This window comes from Canis lupus, chromosome 18 (assembly GCF_003254725.2).
Source record: "Canis lupus dingo isolate Sandy chromosome 18, ASM325472v2, whole genome shotgun sequence".
Classification (NCBI taxonomy): Eukaryota; Metazoa; Chordata; class Mammalia; order Carnivora; family Canidae; genus Canis; species Canis lupus.
In genome coordinates, this window is record NC_064260.1 from 24,932,657 (window position 1) to 24,954,509 (window position 21,853).

The 21,853-nt window shown below is 36.3% G+C and overlaps 1 protein-coding gene across 3 annotated transcripts in view; it reads left to right on the forward strand.

Annotated features, from left to right (window-relative positions):
- Positions 1 to 21,853, forward strand: part of SEPTIN14 (septin 14) — a 93,456-nt gene that overhangs the window by 7,724 nt on the left and 63,879 nt on the right. Inside the window, exons 1-2 of one of the 3 annotated variants that reach the window (XM_025449456.3) lie at positions 4,956 to 5,097; positions 5,741 to 5,807. The exons of 1 other annotated variant lie outside the window; for it this stretch is intronic. In XM_025449456.3, coding sequence (XP_025305241.3) covers positions 5,754 to 5,807 — 54 coding nt within the window. In that variant the 5' untranslated portion in view covers positions 4,956 to 5,097; positions 5,741 to 5,753. Of the gene's footprint in view, positions 1 to 4,955; positions 5,098 to 5,740; positions 5,808 to 21,853 lie in introns of those variants that run through there. One more of the 3 variants, XM_049096591.1, reaches the window with a different exon arrangement.

Genomic DNA, 21,853 nt, shown 5'->3' on the forward strand with positions numbered 1-21,853 from the left:
GTGTACCCTGTGATGTCCCTGTCCCCTTCCACCCCCCTAGGCAGGGGGTGACACCAGGAGGAATAGCAACACTGCTGGCAGCCAGGTCTCCAGCCCTGAAATCAGCTCCTGCAGTAATACCACAGTCTCCCTGTTCTCACTGGCCTGGATTCTCTGGGGGCTGGGGGATGCTGATCTGCACAGCTTACGGGCACCTGGCAGCAGGAGAGTCCTCGCTGTCCTGGGCCCTCCCCGCTTCCACCTGTCTGGGGGAGCGCAGGATCCTGGACTGTGTCCCGGGGTGCCTTGGTATCCAGGGCCTGCGCTGCCAGAATCGTGCTCCTGGGGCTGTGGTTTCCAAAGGCAGTAGGGCGCAGCCCCTTCTGCCCCCCACCCCCATCCGGAGCTGCAGCCTGAGCTTCTCCTGACGTCCCGCTGGGCGGGCGCTCCAGCCCTTTACCGAGCTTGGCCTTCAGTCTGTGGCGTGCTCTTTCCCAGGGTGCACCTCCTCTGTTAGTGACCCTGGGAGACTGGAGACTCCACTGTCTCTCCTGCGGTTCTGCTCAGTTTTCCTGCTAAGTGCCTTTCCATCCGGTTAGTATCTGGTGTGGATTTTTAAGTCCCCGCTCCTCCAGGACTGGGCTTTCCGGCCCCAGAGGCTTTGCTGCCCGGCTTTAGCCTGGCTCCTCGCGGGGGTCCCTTCCCCACTTGATTCTTTTTTATTTTTCTTTTCTGCCTTCCTACCTTGTTAGAAGTGCAAACTCTTCTCTCTGTACATTCCAGCTGTCCTCTCTTTAAATCTCAGGTCGAATTCATAGGTTTTCAGGATGATTTGAAAGTTATCTAGGTAAGTTTGTGGGGACAGGTAACTTGGGGACCCTACTCCTCCGCCATCTTGCCCCCCTCCCCTTAAGTGGTTTTTAACTACAGTCCCAAAAGCATTCAATGGTAAAGAATGATTTTTCAACAAAGAGTGTTGGGAAATCTGGATATTCATATGCCAAAGAATAAAGTTGGATGCTCACCTTCCACCATTTACCAAAATTAACTCAAAAAGGATCAAATACTTAAACGTGAGAGCTAAAATTATAAAAGTCTTAAGAAACAATAGGGGTATAACTTCATGACATGCTCTTGGAAATGGTTTCTTGCATTTGATATCAAAAGCACATGCAACAACAACAAAAAATCAGATCCCAACATTATTTAATACTTTTGTAGATCAAAGGACACTAATAATAGAGTGAAAAGACAACCAAATGGGAGAAATTACTTGAAAATAATTATATCTGATAAAAGATTAATATCCAGAATATACAAAAACTCCTACAAGTCAACAACAAATAAGAGACAATCAGATTTAAAAGTGGACAAAGGGGGTTGAATAGACATTTCTTTAAACATGGTATACAAATAGCCAATAAGTACATGAAAAAGTATTCAACATCATTAATTTTTAGGGAAATGCAAATCAAAACCATAAGATGCCACTTCATACTCACTAGGATGGCTACTATTCAAAAAACAGAAAGTACAAGTTGGGAATGATATGGAGAAATTGGAACATTAGTGCATTACTAGTGGAAATGTAAATTGGTGCATGTACTGTGGAATACAGTTAAGCAAGTTTTTCAATAATTAAACAGAATTACAATATAATCAAGCACTTCTACTTCTGGGCATATACCCCCTCCCACATTGAAATCAGGGTCTCAAAGAGTTATTTGAGTTTTTATGTTCATTGCAACATTGTTTACAATAGCAAAAATGTGGAAGAGACCCAGTGTCCATTGACAGATGAATGGATAGATAAAATGTGGTATGTGCATGCTATGGAATATCATTCAGTCTTTAAAAGGAGGAAAATTATACGTAATGAGCACTGTTGTAATATGCAACTGATGAATCACTTTTACCCCTGAAACTAATAATACACTATACATTAACTAAATTTAATTTAAATTAAAAATTTTGTAAAAGGAAGAAAATTCTGACAGATGCTACAACATGGATGAATCTTGAAGACATTAAAATAAGTGAAATAATTCAGTCACAAAAGGACAAATATTGTATGATTCCACTTATATAGGATACCTAGAGTATCCAAATTCTGACATTCACAGTAAATACAGAAATTTGCTAGGGGTGGGGGTTGCAGTGAAGGGGATGGGATGGCCAGTTACTGTTTAATGAGTATAGTCAGTTTGAGAAAATGAAGAGTTCTGGAGATGAAAGGTGATGATGATTATATAACACTGTGAATTTACTGAATACCACTGAACTTAAAATGGTAAATTTTACATTATCTATATTCTAACTTAAAAAAAGGGGAAAGATAAAAGGACAGCTCAATGACTGAATCTGCTTCTACATTCAATCTCTTGAAATATGTTGCTTTGGTTGATGTTTCTGAAGAAAATATGGTTTCATATAGATATGTAGTTGGAAGAAAGGAATACTTAGTTTTTCCACATAATTTTTAAAAGATTTTATTTTATTTATTTATGAGAGACACAAAGAGAGAGGCAGAGACATAGGCAAAGGGAGAAGCAGGATCCCTGGGTGGGGGGGAGCTTGATGCAGGACTCGATCCCAGGACCCCAGGATCATGCCCAGAGCTGAAGGCAGACGCTCAACCACTGAGCCACCCAGGTGTCCCAGTTTTCTCACATAATTGTTAATGTTTTTCTTTGATAGTCCACCAAAATGTGACAAGATTGGCAGCAATGAAGAATCTGAAACCATATTAATTTTTTTGTTTTGTTACATTAAAATTTGTTATTCTATCTCACTCTCCAAATGGATCTTAAACTCATGTATTACTTTGTAATGTAATGTATCAGTCATTTGGAAAATATCTGTTTATTGGGATATGCAACCCAGTGTTTCTTAGCTGGAGGTGATTTTGCCCTTTAGGAAATATGGCAATGTCTGGAAACAGGTTTGGTTGTCACACTCAAGGCTTTCTAATGCTGTCTAACTAAGTAGAGGCCTGAGATGCTGCTAAACATCTTATAGCCCCTTCACAACAAAGAATTATACAACCTCAAATGTCAATAGTTGGAAGACCTAGTCTATTTAATGCTGACATACTTCATTATACAATATCAACATTTTATATTTGTTAATATTATCACTAATATTTGTAAGCATTAAGGAATCTGTCAGGATCATGATGGTATACATAAATTCACTAAAAACTTAAGGACTCAAATTTTACTATTTGCAGTGTGTATTTCCAGTTATTTTCCTTCATGTTACAAAGCACATTTTATCCATTTTCTTTTTTTAAAAGATTTTATTTTATTTATTCATGAGAGACAGGCAGAGACATAGGCACTAGGAGAAGCAGGCTCCCCATGGAGAGCCTGATGTGGGACTCAATCCCATGACCCTGGGATCATGACCTGAGCCAAAGGCAGACACTCAACCGCTGCACCATCCAGGTGTCCCCATTTTATTTATTTTCGAGAAAATGTCCTAGATATATTTTAAAAAGTCTGAAAACTAATTATCAGTTGTTTTTTTCAAAGAAAATTGTGTTCCTTGACAAAAGGAGTTATTTCTCACAATCATATAACTTGTTTTACCTAAGACATCCATCATATTTGTATAGTACAAATATTTATGGGTATTCACCTTCTATTTCTTTTCCTGTGAATGTGTGAAGTGACTAACACAATGACTAATAATACAGTTTGGTGCTACTGCCTTGATTAAAGTAGCCGCAGTTTTGCCTACCATTGCTTTAGAACCATCAGTGCAAATGTCAACACATTAGAAAAACCAAATCACCTTCATATCATTAGAAAAAATTTTGACCTTATGAATTCTCTGAAAGAGTGTCAGTGATTCCCAGAGTCTTAGGGAACATACTTTGAGAATTTTTGCTCAAGGCTTATGTGACATAAGTAAGCTCTAATTTGTTTAAGGTTAATTAGGTTTTATAATGCAAGAGAGGGATTCCTGGGTGTCACAGTGGTTTGGTGCCTGCCTTTGGCCCAGGGCGCGATCCTGGGGACTTGGGATCGAGTCCCGTCGGGCTCCCTGCGTGAGGCCTGCTTCTCCCTCTGCTTGTGTCTCTGCCTCTCTCTCTCTCTCTCATGAATAAATAAATAAAATCTTTAAAAAAATGCAAGATAACTTGTAGTTTTCAAGCCATCTTGTATAGGCTTACAAAAACTTAGCAGTTAGAAATGCTATTTTTCTGAAAATATTTGTCTCTTTTTTTAAGCTTTATTAAGATGTGACTGACAAAAACTATATATTTGAGGTGTACAATATGATATTTTGAGATACATATACATTGTGAAATGATTATCCCTATAAAGCTAATTAACATATACATCACCTCACAGTTACCATTGTGTGTGTGAAGAATACTTAAGAACTACTCTTTTAACAAATTTCAAGTATGCAATACAGTATTATTAACTACAATAACCATGCTATAGAGTAGATCTCCAGAACTTTTTCATCTGCCTAACTAAAACTTGAGATACTTGAATTTATAGTAATTTATTTCAAATTCTGAGGAAGATTAGGCAGAAGAAGTTAAGAAACACTTATTTTTAGTGGTTTAGATATGTGTTGTTGATTGCAGTTAAAGACTGGAAATCACTGCAATACCTATCATTAAAGTTCTGCTAAGTCAGATAGAACCTACATATATACTGGACTAAATCATACCATAAAACAGAACATTATCTATCTGCATTAGAGGACAATATTAGGTATAAAAGAAAAAAATGAGGTTAATATATATACAAAAGAGAAATAATCCTCAGGATTATTAGTGAAGAAACCATGGTACAGAGATATTCTTTGGTTCTGCTTTTCTTTTTCTATATTTGTATATAATATTTCCTTTTAAATCATTCCTCATATTCTTATATCTTTGTGCTGACTCAAAAGTAGGGTAGCATGTCCTTCTCAGGCAGTTCTGCTTAGAAATCAGCACAACATGCACCTTAGTCCTCTCCTCCCTTGTTCCAGGGAGTTGCAAACAGTGTTGCAAACATAATGAATATTTGGTCCATAACTTGGGACAGTAGAAAGAACACCAGCTTTGAAGTCAGTTCAGACCTGTGTCTGCTGCATAGTTGAAATTGTGAGCAAGTAAGTTACTTAATTTTTCTGACTCTGAATTTTCTCACTTGGCATATGGCAACAAAATATGTATATATCTACCTACTATGAGGATTAAAGGAGCTGAAGCACATAAGCACCAGCACAATGCTAGGTGCATAAGAGCTTCATAAATGACAATTATTATTAATTTAGTTCACTAAGGGACTTGTTTAGATTTTATCGGCTCTTCTTTCCCAAATCTTCTTGCATAAGTATCCTGTGGCACCTTAGTCTTCCCTGGTAAGCTACTGTAGAAAGTTAAGTAATTATGTGCTTTCCTGGTTCTTTTAAGCACATTTTAAAGCAAAATTAGCTATTTTGCACCCAGATAGTACTTTAAATAAGAATGCTCCCTGTTGTCTTGATTTCAAAAGAGAGTTTACATTTCTTTGGATGATTTTGCATGTTTATGATTAAATGTATCATATAGAGTGTAAGTTAAATATTACATTTTATTTATTAGATAGGATCCTGTCTAGCAAAACAGCCACAATTTAAAACAGATCAATTGTGTGGACTGAAATTCAAAATCTGAATGTCCTATTAGACTCCCTTACTGATATAAAAATATATTAAATGTATCTAGCATTCTAAAGTAATTTTTAAAAGACTTTTGTTTTTTCATTTTCAGCTTTCAGCCTGGTATGGCAGAAAAACCAATGTGTATGCCCATACAAATACCCCATGATGAAGATATGGTTGAGTATATCTTTCAAATAGAACTTTTCATTTTGTACTTTAATGAGATTGGGTATTTTTAAAATATTGACTCAGTAAAATAATATAAGCATAGATGATAAAGACTCATGTTTGTTGTTTGCACATGAATTAACTTTTATATTGATTGGAGTTAAATATCAATGATGGTTTAAATAACTGTTGCTTATTTCTTGAGTTTGCAGACTGTTTTAGTAGTGCAAAAGAGAACACCAAAGAATAAAAAATTAAAACTCAAGAGCCTCCTCTTAGGTGAAGAGTATTATTTTGATGCGGGTACTTGTAGAAATTTATGTTATGATAATAACTTTTATTTTTATTTTTTTTTATGATAGTCACACACACACACACACACACACACACACACACACACACACACACAGAGGCAGAGACATAGGCAGAGGGAGAAGCAGGCTCCATGCACCGGGAGCGTGACATGGGATTTGATCCCAGGTCTCCATGATTGCGCCCTGGGCCAAAGGCAAGCGCCAAACCGCTGCACCACCCAGGGATCCCAATAATAACTTTTAAATGAAATCATTTTAGGAAGTGATTGGGTGATTACTTGTTTATTTCTTTGCTAAGTTTCATTTTAAGATGAGCCTCTGTGCCAGGGACAACATATAATAATTCACATAAAAATTTACACTAAAACAGAGAGTAGTATGTCAAAATAGATGAAAACTTGGCTTTAGAATTCTTTTTGAGCAGAATTTCAAAGGTATACATGAGTATTGATCTATGTTAAATAGTGTTCATTTATGTCTTAATAACTAATGCCTCCTTCCTGGTATTTTCTCTTCCTCAAAACATGCAGCTTTCTTTATATCCAAAATACAATGTTTTTCCTTTTCTCCTTCTCACTGATACTCCTTTGGTGGGAATGGCTTATACAATCTTTTTCTATCAGTCACACTTTTAAAATCACAACTGATCCACCTTTCATCTTCACTGCTTTTTAAACTACTGTCAAGTTCATATTCAGAAATGAAACCACTGACATGTCCATTCCATATTATTTTTGGCTACCCTTTTGCATTAAATCATGGTGAACACTCCTTTGTTTACATGATATTAAAATAATAAAATTTTAGAATTAGAAGGGATGCCAAAAGCCAATAGTCAAACTGATAAAATCTGATACATAAATGCTTGTGATACACACTTTAGGAAGTAATCTTACAGTCCATTTTATTTAACGCTTTTGCAATTGGCACCTTAGTTTATTCTCACATTTAAATATTAAAAATATCATGCTCAAACAGTAGGAAAGAGAAAAACTTTTCTCAATCTAGGCTTGTTTGTTTTTTCCTCAGCAATAACTAATTTTTGGACAACTTTTCAGACCACCAAACAGATCAACCTTATTCTTTGCTTTTTGTTTTAGTTTCTAATGAAGTTTAATTTGCAAACATATAGTAAAACACCCAGTGATCACCCATCAAGTGCCCTCTTCAGTGCTTGTCACCCTGTTACCCAACCCCCACCCATCTCCCACAAACTTTTGTTCATTTCCCAGAGTTAGGAGACTCTCAGAGTTTGTCCCCCTCTCTAATTTTTCCTACTCATTCTCCTTCTTTCCCTCATAATCCCTTTCACTATTTTTTATATTCCTCGTATGGTTATATAATGATTGTCCTTCTATGATTGACTTACTTCACTCATCATAATATCCTCCAGTTCCATCCACGTCGAAGCAAATGGTGGTGATTCACCTTTCTCATGATTGAGAAATATTCCATTTTATACATAGACCACACCTCCTTTATCCATCTGTCTTTCAATGGACACCGAGGCTCCTTCCACAGTTTGGCTATTGTGGACATTGCTGCTGTGAACATTGGGGTGCAGGTGTCCCGGTGTTTCACTGCATCTGTATCTTTGGGGTAAATCCCTAGTAGTGCAATTGCAGGGTTGTAAGGTAGTTCTATTTTTAACTTTTTGAGGAACCTGCACAGAGTATATCAGAGTGGCTGCACTAGTTCACATCCTCACCAACAGTGCAAGAGGGTTCCACATCCACATCCTCTCCAACATTTGTTGTTTCCTGTCTTATTAATTTTCACCATTCTCACTGGTGTGAGGTGGGATCTCATTGTGGTTTTGATTTGTATTTCCCTGATGGCCAGTGATGCAGAGCATTTTCTCATGTGCTTGTTGGCCATGTCTATGTCTTCTTTGGTGAAATTTCTGTTCATATCTGTTGCACAGTTCATGATTGGATTGTTTGTTTCTTTTGTGTTTTATATGTACAGTATCGTATCATCTGCAAAGAGGGAGAGTTAGACTTTCTTCTTTGCCAATTTGAATGCCTTTTATTTCTTTTTGTTGTCTGAATGCTGAGGCGAGGACTTCTAGTACTATGTTGAATAGCAGTGGTGAGAGTGGACATCCCTGTCGTGTTCCTGATCTTAGGGGAAAGGCTCCCAGTGTTTCCCCATTGGGAAGGATATTTGCTGATGGCTTTTAAGATGTTGAGGAATGTCCCTCTATCCCTACACTCTGAAGAGTTTTGATCAGGAATGGATGCTGTATTTTGTCAAATGCTTTCTCTGCATCTATTGAGAGGATCATATAGTTCTTGTCTTTTTTAATTTTCTTGTTGATATAATCTATCCTGTTGTTTTATGAGTGTTGAACCAACCTTGAATCCTGGGTTTAAATCCCACTTGGACATGGAGAATAATCTTCTTAATGTACTGTTTGATCCTATTGGCTAGTATCTTGGTGAGAATTTTTGCATCCGAGTTCATCAAGGACATTGGTCTATAATTCTCCTTTTTTATGTGGTATTTGTTTGGTTTGAAATCAAGGTTATGGTGTCCTCATATAATGAGTTTAGAAGTATTCCATCCCTTTCTATCCTTCGGACCATCTTTTTTTGAATAGGTATTATATCTTCTTTAAACATTTGATAGAATTCCCATGGGAAGCCATCTGGCCCTAGACTTTTATGTCTTGGGAGGTGTTTGATGGCTAATTCATTTCCTCACTGGTTACTGGCCGGTTCATATTTCTATTTCTTCCTTTCCAGTTAGTAATTTGTGGTTTTCTAGAAATGCATCCATTTCTTCTAGATTTCTGTATTTGTTGGCACTAGCTGCTCTTAATACATTTTTAAAATCATTTGTATTTCCTTAGTATTGGTTGTGATCTCTCCTCTTTCATTCATGATTCTGTTAATTTGAGTCTTTCTCTTTCCTTTCATAAGGCTTGCTAGGGGTTTATCTATCTTATTAATTCTTTCAAAGAACCAACTCCTGGTTTTGTTGATCTGTTCTACAGTTCTTCTGGTCTCTATTTCACTGAGTTCTGCTTAAATCTTTATTATCTCTCTTCGTCCTCTTGGTGAATGCCTTACTTGCTGTTCTTTCTCCAATTCCTTTAGATGCAAGGTTAGCTTGTGTATTTGTGTTTTTCCAATTTTTACAGAGTGGCTCATATTGCAATGTATTTCGCTCTTAAGACCATTTATGCTGTACCCCAAAGATTTTGAATGGTTGTATCTTCATTTTTATTCGTGTCCATGGATCTTTTTAATTCTTCTCTAATTTTCTGGTTGACCAATTCATCTTTTAGCAGGATGCTCTTTAACTTCCATGTGTTTTGGTTTCTTCCAAATATCTTCTTGAGATTGAGTTCTAGTTTCAAAGCAGTGTGGTCTTAAAATATGTAGGGGACAAGCCCAATCTTTTGGTATTGGTTGATACCTGATTTGTAACCCAGTATGTGGTCTGTACTCAAGAAAGTTCCATGTGAACTTGAGAAGAATGTGTATTCAGTTGCATTGGGAAGGAAATAGAGAACTTTCTGCATACATCTGTGAAATCTATTTAGTCCAGTGTATCAGTTAAAGCCCTGTTTCTTTGGTGATTTTGTGCTTAGAATATCTGTCTTTTGCATAAAGTGCCATGTTGAAGTCTCCTACAATTAGTGTATTATTATCTAAGTATGTCTTTACTTTTGGTTATTAATTGTTTGATATACTTGGCAGCTTCCAAATCAGGGATATAAATATTCATGATTGTTAGGTCTTCTTGTTAGATCGACCCTTTAAGTATGATATAGTGTCCCTCTTCATCTCTTACTACAGTCTTTGGGATAAACTTTAATTTATCTGCTATGAGGATTGCCAGCCCAGCTTTCTTTTGAGGACCATTTGAATGGTAAATGGTTCTCCACCCTTTCCTTTTCTGTCTGGAGGTGTCCTTAGATCTAAAATGAATCTCTTGTAGACAGCCAACAGATGAGTCTTGCTTTTTTATCGAGTCTGATACCCTTCATCTTTTGATGGGATCATTTAGCCCATTCACGTTCAGAGTAACTATTGAAAGATATGAATTTAGTGTCATTATAATACCTATTCAGTCTGTTTTTGTGGATTGTTTCTCTGGGTTTCCTCTTTCTTTTACAGGGTCCTCCTTTAATATTTCTTGCAGAGCTGGTTTGCTTATCACATATTCTTTCAGTGTCCACCTGTCCTGGAAGCTGTCTCCTTCTATTCTGAAAGAGAGTCTTGCTGGATAGAGTATTCTTGGCTGCATGTTCCTCTCATTTAGGACCCTGACTATATCCTGCCAGCCCTTTATGGCTTCCAGGTGTCTGTGGAGAGGTCTGCTGTTAATCTAATATTTCTCTCCATATAAGTTAAGAATCTCTTGTCTCTCTGCGTTAAGGATTTTATCTTTATCTTTGGAATTTGCAAGTTTCACTATTAAATGTGAGGTGTTGAATGGTTATTCTTGACTTTGGGTGGAGAGGTCCTCTCTATCTCTTGGATCTGAATGCCTGTTTCCTTCCTCAGATTAGCCCAGTTCTCAGCTATGATTTGTTCAAATATACTTTGTGATCTTCTTTCCCTCTCAGCATCCTCTGGAACCCCAGTTATATGTAGATTCTTCCTTTTCAGGCTATCATTTATTTCCTGAAGCCTTTTAATGGTTTATTAATTGTTTTTTTCTTTTTCCTAGCTTCCTTCCTCACCACCAACTTGTCTCATATGTCACTCACTCTCTCTTCCACCTCATTAACTCTAGTAGTTAGGATATTCAGTTTGGATTGCATCTCATTTAATATATTTTTAATTTCGGCCTGATTAGATCTCAATCCTGCAGTAATGAAGTCTCTAGATTCCTTTTTGCTTTATAATTGTGCTTCTGAATTGACTTTCTGACATCGAATTGAAATCCAAATTCTGTAACTCTGTAACTCTGTGGCAGAGGGCATTATTCCAGTTCTTTCTTTTATGGTGAATTCTTCCTTCTAGTCATTTTGTCCAGTGCAGAGTGTCTGTATGAGCGGGATGAGTCAAAAATATGAACCACGACCTAAGTAAAATGCACCCTAGATGATTCTGAAGAGGTCAGAGGCCAGGAGCTAAAAAAGAGAAACAGAACAAAATAAAACAAAAGGACAACTAAAGTGGAAAATAAATTTTAAAACAAAGTAGTAAAACTAAAAGGCCAAAATCCACAAAGAAAAAGAAAAAAGAAAAAGAAAAAGTAAAGGAAAGTGGGAAAAGAGAAAAAAAAGAAACGGGGGCTGGCGAGATGGTGATGGTGAAGTAGTGGTAGTGGAGAGAGAATGTAGTCAATCTGAGAGGTCCTAGAGGGTGATCCTTTTGGTTCAGAGTGTATTTTGTTATGTATGTTAGAAGATGCTCAATCCCAAATTTATATAAACCACCAATACTTATAGAAAGCCCCAACATTGACCACCAAAACATAAACAAGATAAAAGAGGGGAGCAGAATGGGAAGGAAGAGAGAATACAATCTCACAGAATGAATGAGCACAGTGTTCCACTTGGTTCTGGGTGCATACTGGTCATGTTTTAGAAGGTATTAACTTCCACCATTGTAAAACAAAACAAGGCAGAAGAAAAAAAAAAAGAAAAACACAAAATAAAAACCCATATCTTGTATATCTACCAAAATTAAATTGAGTATGTTGAAGGGAATCTAGAAGTGAAAAATCTATCTAATACATGTAATTGTAGAAATATGAAAGTCAAAAAGAAAAAAACTTAAAGAGCTGTTAAAATATTAAAGTGAGAAAAGAGAATAAATATGGGAAACTTTTAGTCTGATTAAAAACAAGTCATTATTAAAAAGAAATATAAAAGAAATATAAATAAGGACCCTCTAGTTATATATATTATTTTTCCTCAGTCCTGAAGCTTTCCAGTGCTGTTTGGTCCAGAACTTGCTCTTCCTCTGTCCTTCCAGTTGGTCTTCTGGGGGCAGGGCCTGCTGACTTGCCCAGCTCGGGGGGCCCACAACAGGAGAGTCCTCACTGTCCTGTGCCCTCCCCACCTCTGCTGTCCCAGGGAGAGTGCAGGATCCTGGGCTGTGTCTGCTCGGCACCCGGGGATCTGGGGCCTGTGGGCTGGACCCGTGCTCCCAGGGCATGGCCCCCGTGGCTATTGGGGCTCAGCCACCTCTGTCTGGAGCCCCTGCCTGACCCACTGACTTCTCCCCGATGCCCCAGAGGGCTGTGCACTCCAGCCCTTTACCAAGATGGGCCATAGGTGTGCAGTGAGCTCCCCCCATGCTCCTCCTCTCATAGTGACCCCTGGGGAATCTGGAGACTTCCCTGACCCTCCTGAGGTCCTGACCGATTTCCCTGCTGAGCACTTTTCCATCAGGGAAAATTCCCATGAGGATTTTTAAGTTCCCACTTTTCCAGGCTGGGCTTTCCTGCTCTGGAGGCTTTCACTCCTCTGCTTTAGCCTCCCCATCTTTTTTCAGTTTATTTTATTCCCTCCCCCACTTTATCCTATTTCATTTTATTTTTATTTTTTCGCCTTCCTACCTTGTTGAAAGTGAAAACTTTTCTCTCTGTAGCGTTCCGGCTGTTCTCTCTTTAATCTCAGGTCGAATTTGTAGGTGTTCAGGATGTTTTGAAAGTTATCTAGGTAAGTTTGTGGGACCAGGTGAATTGAGGACCCCTATTTTTCCACTATCTTCCCCCTCCTCCAACCTTATTCTTCTTAATAGCTCCCTACTTCCAGGTACAGAGCTGTTATGAATGTACTTTTTTTTAAAGATTTATTTATTTATTTATTCAGAAAGAGAGAGAGAGGCAGAGAGACAGGCAGAGGGAGAAGCAGGCTCCATGCAGGGAGCTGACGTGGGACTCGATCTCGGGTCTCCAGGAACACACCCCAGGCTGCAGGCCGTGCTAAACCACTGCACCACCGGGGCTGCCCTGAATGTACTTTTCTTCAATAACTGATCCCTTCTAGGTAGCAGTAAGGTAACTTCTGTTTCCACCCCCCCCATCTCCTCATCCTCCTCCTTTCTTCTTCTGAATTCTGTATAATGCTGCATTGAATATCTTTCTATGTGCTTCTTCATGTATATGTTTGAATACTTTGCTACAAATGGAAATGTTGGGTCAGAAATTAAACACAATTTAAAATTTTATCATAATGACCAAATCACTCTATAAAGATATTATGCCAATTTATACTATAACCATCAATATGTGTGAATATCTAGGTTTTTTTAGATTTTATTTATTTATTAATGAGAGACACAGAGAGGCAGAGACATAGACAGAGAGAGCAGCAGGCTCCCTTCAGGAAGCTTCATGTGAAACTCCATCCCAGGACCCTTGGATCATGACCTGAGCCAAAGGCAGATGCTCAATCACTGAGCCACCCAGGTACCCAAGATGCCCAGATTTTAAAAAAATATAATTTCTCTCCTGTATTGGAATTCAAGGCTTAACTATACTCACTTAATAGTTTTTATCAAAGTATAATTAATATAGTGTTATATTAATTTCAGGTATATAATATGATTCAACGATTTGATACATTACTCGGTTCTCAGTTCTCATAATGATAAATGTACTCTTAGTCCCTTTTCCTTATTTCATGTGTTTCCCTACTCCTTTTCTGATAACTACCACTTTTCTCTCTGTACTTAGGAGTCTTTTTTTTTGCTTGTCTTTTTTGTGTGTGTTTTTTTTCTTAAATTCCAAATATAAGTGAAATCCTATCATACATGTTTTTCTCATAATGGCTTATTTCACTTAGCTTTATACTCTTTAGATCCATCCCTGTTGTTGCAAATGACAACACTTCATTCTTTTTCATGGCCAAGTAATATTCTAATATATATAAATAATATATATTCTGCTATATATATATATATCCCATTATATATAAATGATATTCATATATATATCACATATTTTCTCTCTCAAGCTATTATTTAAACTCTAGTTAGTTAACACACAGTTTAATATTAATTTCACATGTAGAATTTAATGATTCAACATTTATGTACAATACTTGGTGCTCATCAAATACAAGTGCCCTCCTTAATCCCCATCACTTATTTATCACATCTTCCCATCCAACTCTCCTCATAACCATCAGTTTGTTCTCTATAGTTAATGGTCTGTTTCCTGGTTTCCTTCACTTTTTTCCCCTTATGTTCATTTGTTTTGTTTCTTAAGTTCCATATGGTATTGTCTTTCTCTAAACTGACTTATTTCACTTAGCATAATACTCTTTAGCTCCATCCATGTCATTGCAAAGGCAAGATTTCATTCTTTTTTTTTTTTTAAGATTTCATTCTTTTTAATGGCTGAGAAGTATTCCACTATATATATATATATATATATATATATATATATATATATATATGATGAAGATTGAAAATGACACAAAATATATATACCATTTCTTCTTTATCCATTCATCAGTCGATGGACATCATTTGGGCTCTTTTCATAATTTGGCTATTATTGATAGTATTGTTGTAAACATTGCAGTGCATATATCCCTTCAAATCAGTATTTTGGTATTCTTTGTGTAAATACCTAATAGTACATTGCTGAATCTTAGAGTAGTTCTATTTTTTTACTTTTTGAGTAATCTCCATTACTGTTTATCAGAGTGGCTTTACCAGTTTACATTCCCACTGACAGTGTAAGAGGGCTGCCCTTTCTCCATATCCTCACCAAAACCTGTTGTTTCCTATGTTGTTATTTTAAGCCCTTCTGCCAGGTGTGAGGTGATATCTCATTGCACTTTTGATTTGTATTTCCCTGAAGATGAGTAATGTTGAACATTTTTGCATGTTCCTGTGGTCATCTGGATATCTTCTTTGGAAAAAATGTCTGTTAATGTCTTCTGCTCAATTTTAACTGGATTGTTTGCATTTCAGGTGTTGAGTTTTATAGGTTCTTTATATATTTTGGATACTATCCCTTCATCAGATATTCCACTTGCAAATATCTTCTGTTGTTCCATAGGTTGCCTTTTCATTTTGTTGATTATTTCCATTGCTGTGCAGAAGCCTTTCATTTTGATGAAGTCCCAATAGTTTATGTTTACTTTCGTTTCCTGTGCCTTATATCTAACTTTGCTAGAGCTGATGTTAAAAAGGTTACTGTCTATATTATCCTTTAGGATCTTAATGGATTCCTGACCCATATTTAGGTCTTTCATTCATTTTGAATTTATTTTTGTATATGGTGTAAGGAAGTGGTCCAATTTCATTCTTTTGCATGTGCCTATCCTGTATTCCCAACACCATTTGTTAAAGAGAATGTCTTTTTTTCCATTGGATATTCTTTCCTGCTTTATTGAAGATTAATTCACCATAAAGTTGTTTGTTAATTTCTGGGGTTTCTATTTTGTTCCATTGATCTATGTGTCTATTTTTGTGCTAGTATCATACTGTTTTGATGGCTACTGTTTGTTACATAACTTGAAGTCCAGAATTGTGATGCCTCCAGGTATGGTTTTCTTTTTCAAGGTTGCTTTGCTTATTTTGTGGTTCCATACAGATTTTAAGATAGGTTAGTCTAGTTCTGTGACAAATGCTGTTGGCATTTTGATAGGGATTGCAATAAATGTGTAGATTGTTTTGGGCACAATAGATATTTTAACTATATTAGTTCTTCCAATGCATGATCATGGGATGTCTTTCCATTTCTTTGTGTCATTTTCAGTCTTCTTCATCAGGGTTTTATAGTTTTCAAAGTACAGGTCTTTCACTTCTTTCTTGAGGTTCATTCCTTGGTATCTTATTGTTTTCAGTGCAATTATAAATGAGATTGACTATTTGATTTCTTTCTGCTGCTTCATTATTGGTGAATAGAAATGTAACAGGTTTCTGCTTGTTGATTTTGTATCCTGTGACTACTGATATTGTATGTCAGTTATAACAATTTTTGGTGGTCCTTCATTTTTTCTACACAGAGTATCATATCATCTGCAAATAGTGAAAGTTTGACTTCCTTCATGCTGGTTTGGATGCCTTTTATTCCTTGTTGTCTGATTGCCGTGGTTAGGACTTCTAATCCTATATTAAGCAACAGTTCTGAGAGTGGATATCCCTGTCTTCTTCCTGATAATAGGGGAAAAGCTCTTAACTTTTCTTATCCCTTTGAGGGTGATATTAGCTGTGGCTTTTTCATAGATGGCCTTTATTATGTTGAAGTATGTTCTTCCTAAGCCTACTTTGTTGAACCTTTTATCATGAGTGGATGTTAAATTTTGTGAGATGCTTTTTCTGCATCTATTGAAAGGTTAATGAAAAAAAAAGAAAGGCTGATATGGTTCTATTTTTCTTTGATATGGTTCTAATGCTTTCTCCTATTTATGTGATGTGTCACATTGATTGATTTGTGAATATTGAACCACCCTTACAACCATGAATAAATCGCACTGGATTGTGTTGAATGATTCTTTTAATGCACTGTTGGATTTCACTTGGTAGTAATTTACTGAGAATTTTTGCATCTGTATTTATAAGGGATATTGACCCATAGTTCTCTTTTTTAGTGGAGTCTTTATCTGTTCTTGGTACCAGGCTAATATTAACCTCAGAGAATGAATTTGGAAGTTTTCATAGCATTTCTAATTTTTGGAATAGTTTGATAAGAACAGCTATTAATTCTTCCTTAAAAGTTTGGTAGAATTCACTTGTGAAGCCATGTGACCCTGGACTTTTGTTTATTGGGAGATATTTTATTACTGATTTAATATCTTTGCTGGTTATTTGGTCTGTTCAAATTTTCAATTCCTTCCTGTTTTGGTTTTGCTAATTTATATTCTAGGAACTTAACCATTTCAGGTTATCCAATTTGTTGGGATATAGTTTTTCATAATATTCTTTCATAATTGTGTTTCTGTAGTGTTGGTTGTTATCTCTATGCTCTCATTTGTGATAGTATTGATTTGTGTCCTTTGTCTTGTCTTTTTTGGTAAGTCTGGTTAGGGGTTTATCAATTTTATTATTTTTTTTCAAAGAACCAGCTCCAATGATTTCATTGATTGGTTTTATTATTATTATAATTATTTTTTATATCACTTATTTCTGCCTAATCTTTATTCTTTCCCTTCTTCTGCTGGCTATAGGCTTGTTTGTTGTTCTTTTTTGAGCTCCTTTAGGTATAAGGTTAAGTTGTTTATTTGAGATTTTCTTGCTTCTAGAGGAAGACCTGTATTACTCTTTACTTCCCTCTTAGGAACACTTTTGTATCATCCCGAGGCTATGGGCCATTGCGTTTTCATTTTCATTTCTTTCTATGTATTTTTTTCTTCTGTTATTTCCTGGTTTGCCTATTCATTTTTCAGTAGCTTTAATTTCCATGTAGTCTGTTCTTTTCAGTCTTTTTTTGACTTTTTCTTGTGGTTTTCTTCAAGTTTCATAGCATTGTGGTCTGAAAATGTATATGGAATGATCTCCATCTTTTTGTCCTTGTTGAGGCCTGATTTGTGACTAGTATGTTTTTTTTGTTTGTTTGTTTTGTTTTTTATTGGAGTTCAATTTGCCAACATATAGCATAACACCCAGTGCTCATCCCATCAAGTGCCCCGCTCAGTGTCCATCACCCAGTCACCCTCACCCCCTGCCCACCTCCCTTTCCACCACCCCTTGTTCTTTTCCCAGAGTTAGGAGTCTCTCATGTTCTGTGTGACTAGTATGTTATCTATTTTTGAGAATTTCCCATGTGCATTAAAAAGAAAGTGTATGCTGCTGTTTTAGAATGGAATATGAATATATCTGTGAAGTCCATCTGGTCTAGTGTGTAATTCAAAGTCATTGTTTTCTTGTTGATTTTCTATTTAGATGATCTGTCCATCAAAGTGAGTTTTTAAAGTCCCCAACTATTATTGTATTATTATCAATGGGTCCCTTTATGTTTGTTGTTAACTTTTTATATATATTTGGGTGCTCATGTTGGGTGCATAAATACACACAATTGTTATACCTTCTTGTTAGACTTTCCCATTTTATTATGATTTAGTGCTCTATCTTGTATTTTGGTACAGACTTTGTTTTGAAGTCCTGTTTTCTACTAAAATCTTGCTACTCTGCTTTCTTCTGATAGCCATTCATATGATAAATGTTTCTGCATCCTCTCACATTCAATCTGCCAGTGTCTTTACGTATAAAATGAGACTCTTGCCAGAAGCATACAGATGGGTCTTCTTAAAAAATTAATTCTGGGGCAGCCTGGGTGGCTCAGCAGTTTGGCGCCGCCTTTAGTCCAGGGTGTGATCCTGGAGGCCCGGGATCGAGTTCTGCGTTGGGCTCCCTGCATGGAGCCTGCTTCTCCCTCTGCCTGTGTCTCTCTGCCTCTCTCTCTCTCTCTCTTTCATGAATAAATAAAATATTTTAAAAAATTAATTCTGATAGCCTATGTCTTCTGATTGGAGCATTTAGTACATTTAAATTCAAAGTAATTATTGATAGATATGCATTCAGTTCCATAGCATTACTTGCTCTGTCATTGTTTCTGAATATTTTCTCTGATCCATACTTGTCTTTATCACATTTGGCTTTCTAATCAAAGAATCTCCTTTAATATTTCTTGTAGGGCTGTTTTAGGAGTCATGAATTCCTTTAGTTTTTATCTGTCTGGGAAACTCTTCATCCCTCATTCTGTTCTTAATGACAGCCTTGTATATAGAATATTCTTGGCTGCATATTTTCCCATCCAGTCCTTTGGATATGTCATGCAAGTTCCTTTTGGTTTTCTAACTTTCTATACAGAAGTCTTCAGCCAGTCTAATGGGTTTTCCCTTGTAAGTTAAGGACTTCTTTAGTCCTAGTCTATTTCATGTGTCTTTTTTGGAGAAAAGTCCGTTCGTGTCTTCTGCCCATTTCTTGACTGGATTTTTTTTTTTTTTTGGTTGTTGAGTTTGATAAGTTTTTTTCATAGATTTTGGATACTAGCCCATTATCTGATAAGACATTTGCAAATATCTTCACCCATTCTATAGGTTAGTATTAATTAACTGTTTTCTTTGCTGTACAACAGCTTTTTACCCTGATGAATTCCTGATAGTTCAATTTTTCTTTTATTTCTATTACCTTTAGAGATGCCCAGCAAGAAGTTGCTGCAGCCTAGGTCAAAGAAGTTGCTTCCTGTGTTCTCTAGGATTATGATGGATTCCTGTGTCACATTTAGGTCTTTCATTTGAATTTATTTTTGTGTATGGTGTAAGAAAGTGGTCCACTTTCGTTCTTCTGCATGTTGCTGTCCAATTTTCCCAATATCATTTGTTGAAGAGACTATTTCTTATTGGATGGTTTTCCTGTTTTTTCAAAAATTAGTTGACCATATATGCTAAGTTAATTTCAGGGTTATCTATTCTGTTCCATTGATCTATGTGTCTGTTTTTGCACCACTACCATACTGTCTTGATGACCACAGCTTTGTAAAAGTTTGAAGGGGGAGATTGTGATGCCTACAGCTTTGATATTCTTTTTCATTATTCCTTTGGCTATTCAGGGTCTTTTCTGGTTCCGTACAAATTTTAGGATTTTTGTTCCAGCTCTATGAAAAATGCTGGTGGTATTTTGATAGGGATTGCATTGAATGTATAGATTTCTTTGGGTAGCATAGATATTTTAATAATATTTGTTCTTACAATCCATGAGCATGGAATGTTTTTCCATTTCTTTATGTATTCCTCAATTTCTTTCATAATTGTTCTATAGTTGTTAAAGTAGAGATACTTTGCCTCAATGGTTAGGTTTATTCCTAGGTATTTTAAGGTTTTTGGTGAAATTGTAAATGGCATCAATTCCCTGATTTCTATTGCTTCTGCCTCATTGTTAGTGTATAGAAATGCAACTGAATTCTGTGCATTGATTTTATATCCTGTGACTTTGCTCAATTCCTGTATTAGTTCTAGCAACTTTTTGGTGGAATATTTTGGGTTTTCTACATAGAATCATGTCATCTGTGAAGAGTGAAAATTTGACTTCCTCTTTGCTGATTTGGATGCTTTTTATTTATTTTTGTTGTCTGATTACTGGGGCTAACGCTTCCAGTATTATGTTGAACAACAGTGATGAAAGTGGACATCCCTGTTGTATTCCTGACCTTAGGGGAAAAGTTCTTAGTTTTTCCCTGTTGAGGATGATATTTGCTGTGGGACTTTCATATATGGCTTTTATAATGTTGAGTTACATTCCCTTTATCCTTACATTTTGGAGGGTTTTTATCAAGAAAAGATGCTGTATTTTGTCAGATGTGTTCTCTGCATCTATTAAGAGGATCATATGGTTCTAATCCTTTCTCTTATTATTGTGGTGTATCATGTTGATTGATTTGTGGATGTTGAACCACCCATGCAGCCCAGGGATAAATACCTCTTGGTTATGATGAATAATCCTTTTAAAAGTACTGTTAGATCCTATTGGCTAATATCTTGGTGAGATCTTTGTATCCATGTTCATCAGGGATTTTAGTCTGTAATTCTCCTTTTTTATAGGTCTTTGTCTAGGTTTGGGAACAAGTTAACACTGGCCTCATAAATGACTTTGGAAGTTTTCCCTTCATTTCTATTTTTTGAAACAGTTCCAGAATAATTGAAAGAATAAATAATTCTTTTTTTTTTAATAATTCTTTAAATGTTTATTAGAATTTCACTGTGAATCTGGCCCTGAATATTGTTTGTTGGGAGATTTATTTTTATTTTTATTTATTTATGATAGTCACACAGAGAGAGAGAGAGGCAGAGACACAGGTGGAGGGAGAAGCAGGCTCCATGGAGGGAGCCCTACGTGGGACTCGATCCCGGGTCTCCAGGATCGTGCCCTGGGCCAAAGGCAGGCGCTAAACCGCCGCGCCACCCAGGGATCCCTGTTGGGAGATTTTTGATTACTGATCCAATTTCTTTGCTGTTATGGGTCTGTTCAGGTTTTTTATTTCTTCCTGTTTCAGTTTTGGTAGTATAAATGTTTCTAGGAATGCATCCATTTGTTCCAGATTGCCTAATTTGTTGGCATATAGTTACTCATAGTATTCTCTTAGAATTGTTTGTATTTCTTTTGTGTTGTTTGTTATCTCTCCTCTTTTACTAATGATCTTATTTATTTAGATTCTCTCCTTTTTCCTTTTGATAAGTTTGGCCAGGGATTTATTGATCTTATTAATTCTTTCAAATAATCAGCACCTAGTTTATTTGATTTGTTCTACTTTAAATATATATGTATATATATATACAAAAATAAAATTCAATACAGAAAGAAAGCCAAAAAGGATATATCTATATAAAATGTAAATGTAGAAATGAAAGTTAAAAAGACTTAAAAACAAAGAGTTGAGGGGGATCCCTGGGTGGTGCAGCGGTTTAGCGCCTGCCTTTGGCCCAGGGCGCGATCCTGGAGACCCGGGATCGAATCCCACGTCGGGCTCCGGTGCATGGAGCCTGCTTCTCCCTCTGCCTGTGTCTCTGCCTCTCTCTCTCTCTCCCTCCCTCTCTGTCGATCATGAATAAATAAATAAAAATAAAAAAAAAAAGAGTTGATAAAAAAGAAACTATTTGAAAAGAAAAAAAAAGAAAAAGAAACAGGAAATTTAAACTGAAAGACTAAAGACGCATGTAAAAAAGACTAATTCTATATACTATTTTCCCCTAGTGCAGGAACTTTTTTCTTTCTTTCTTTCTTTCTTTCTTTCTTTCTTTCTTTCTTTCTTTTTCTTTTCTTCTTTTAATATATATATTTTTTAATAAATATATATTTACAATAAATAAATATATT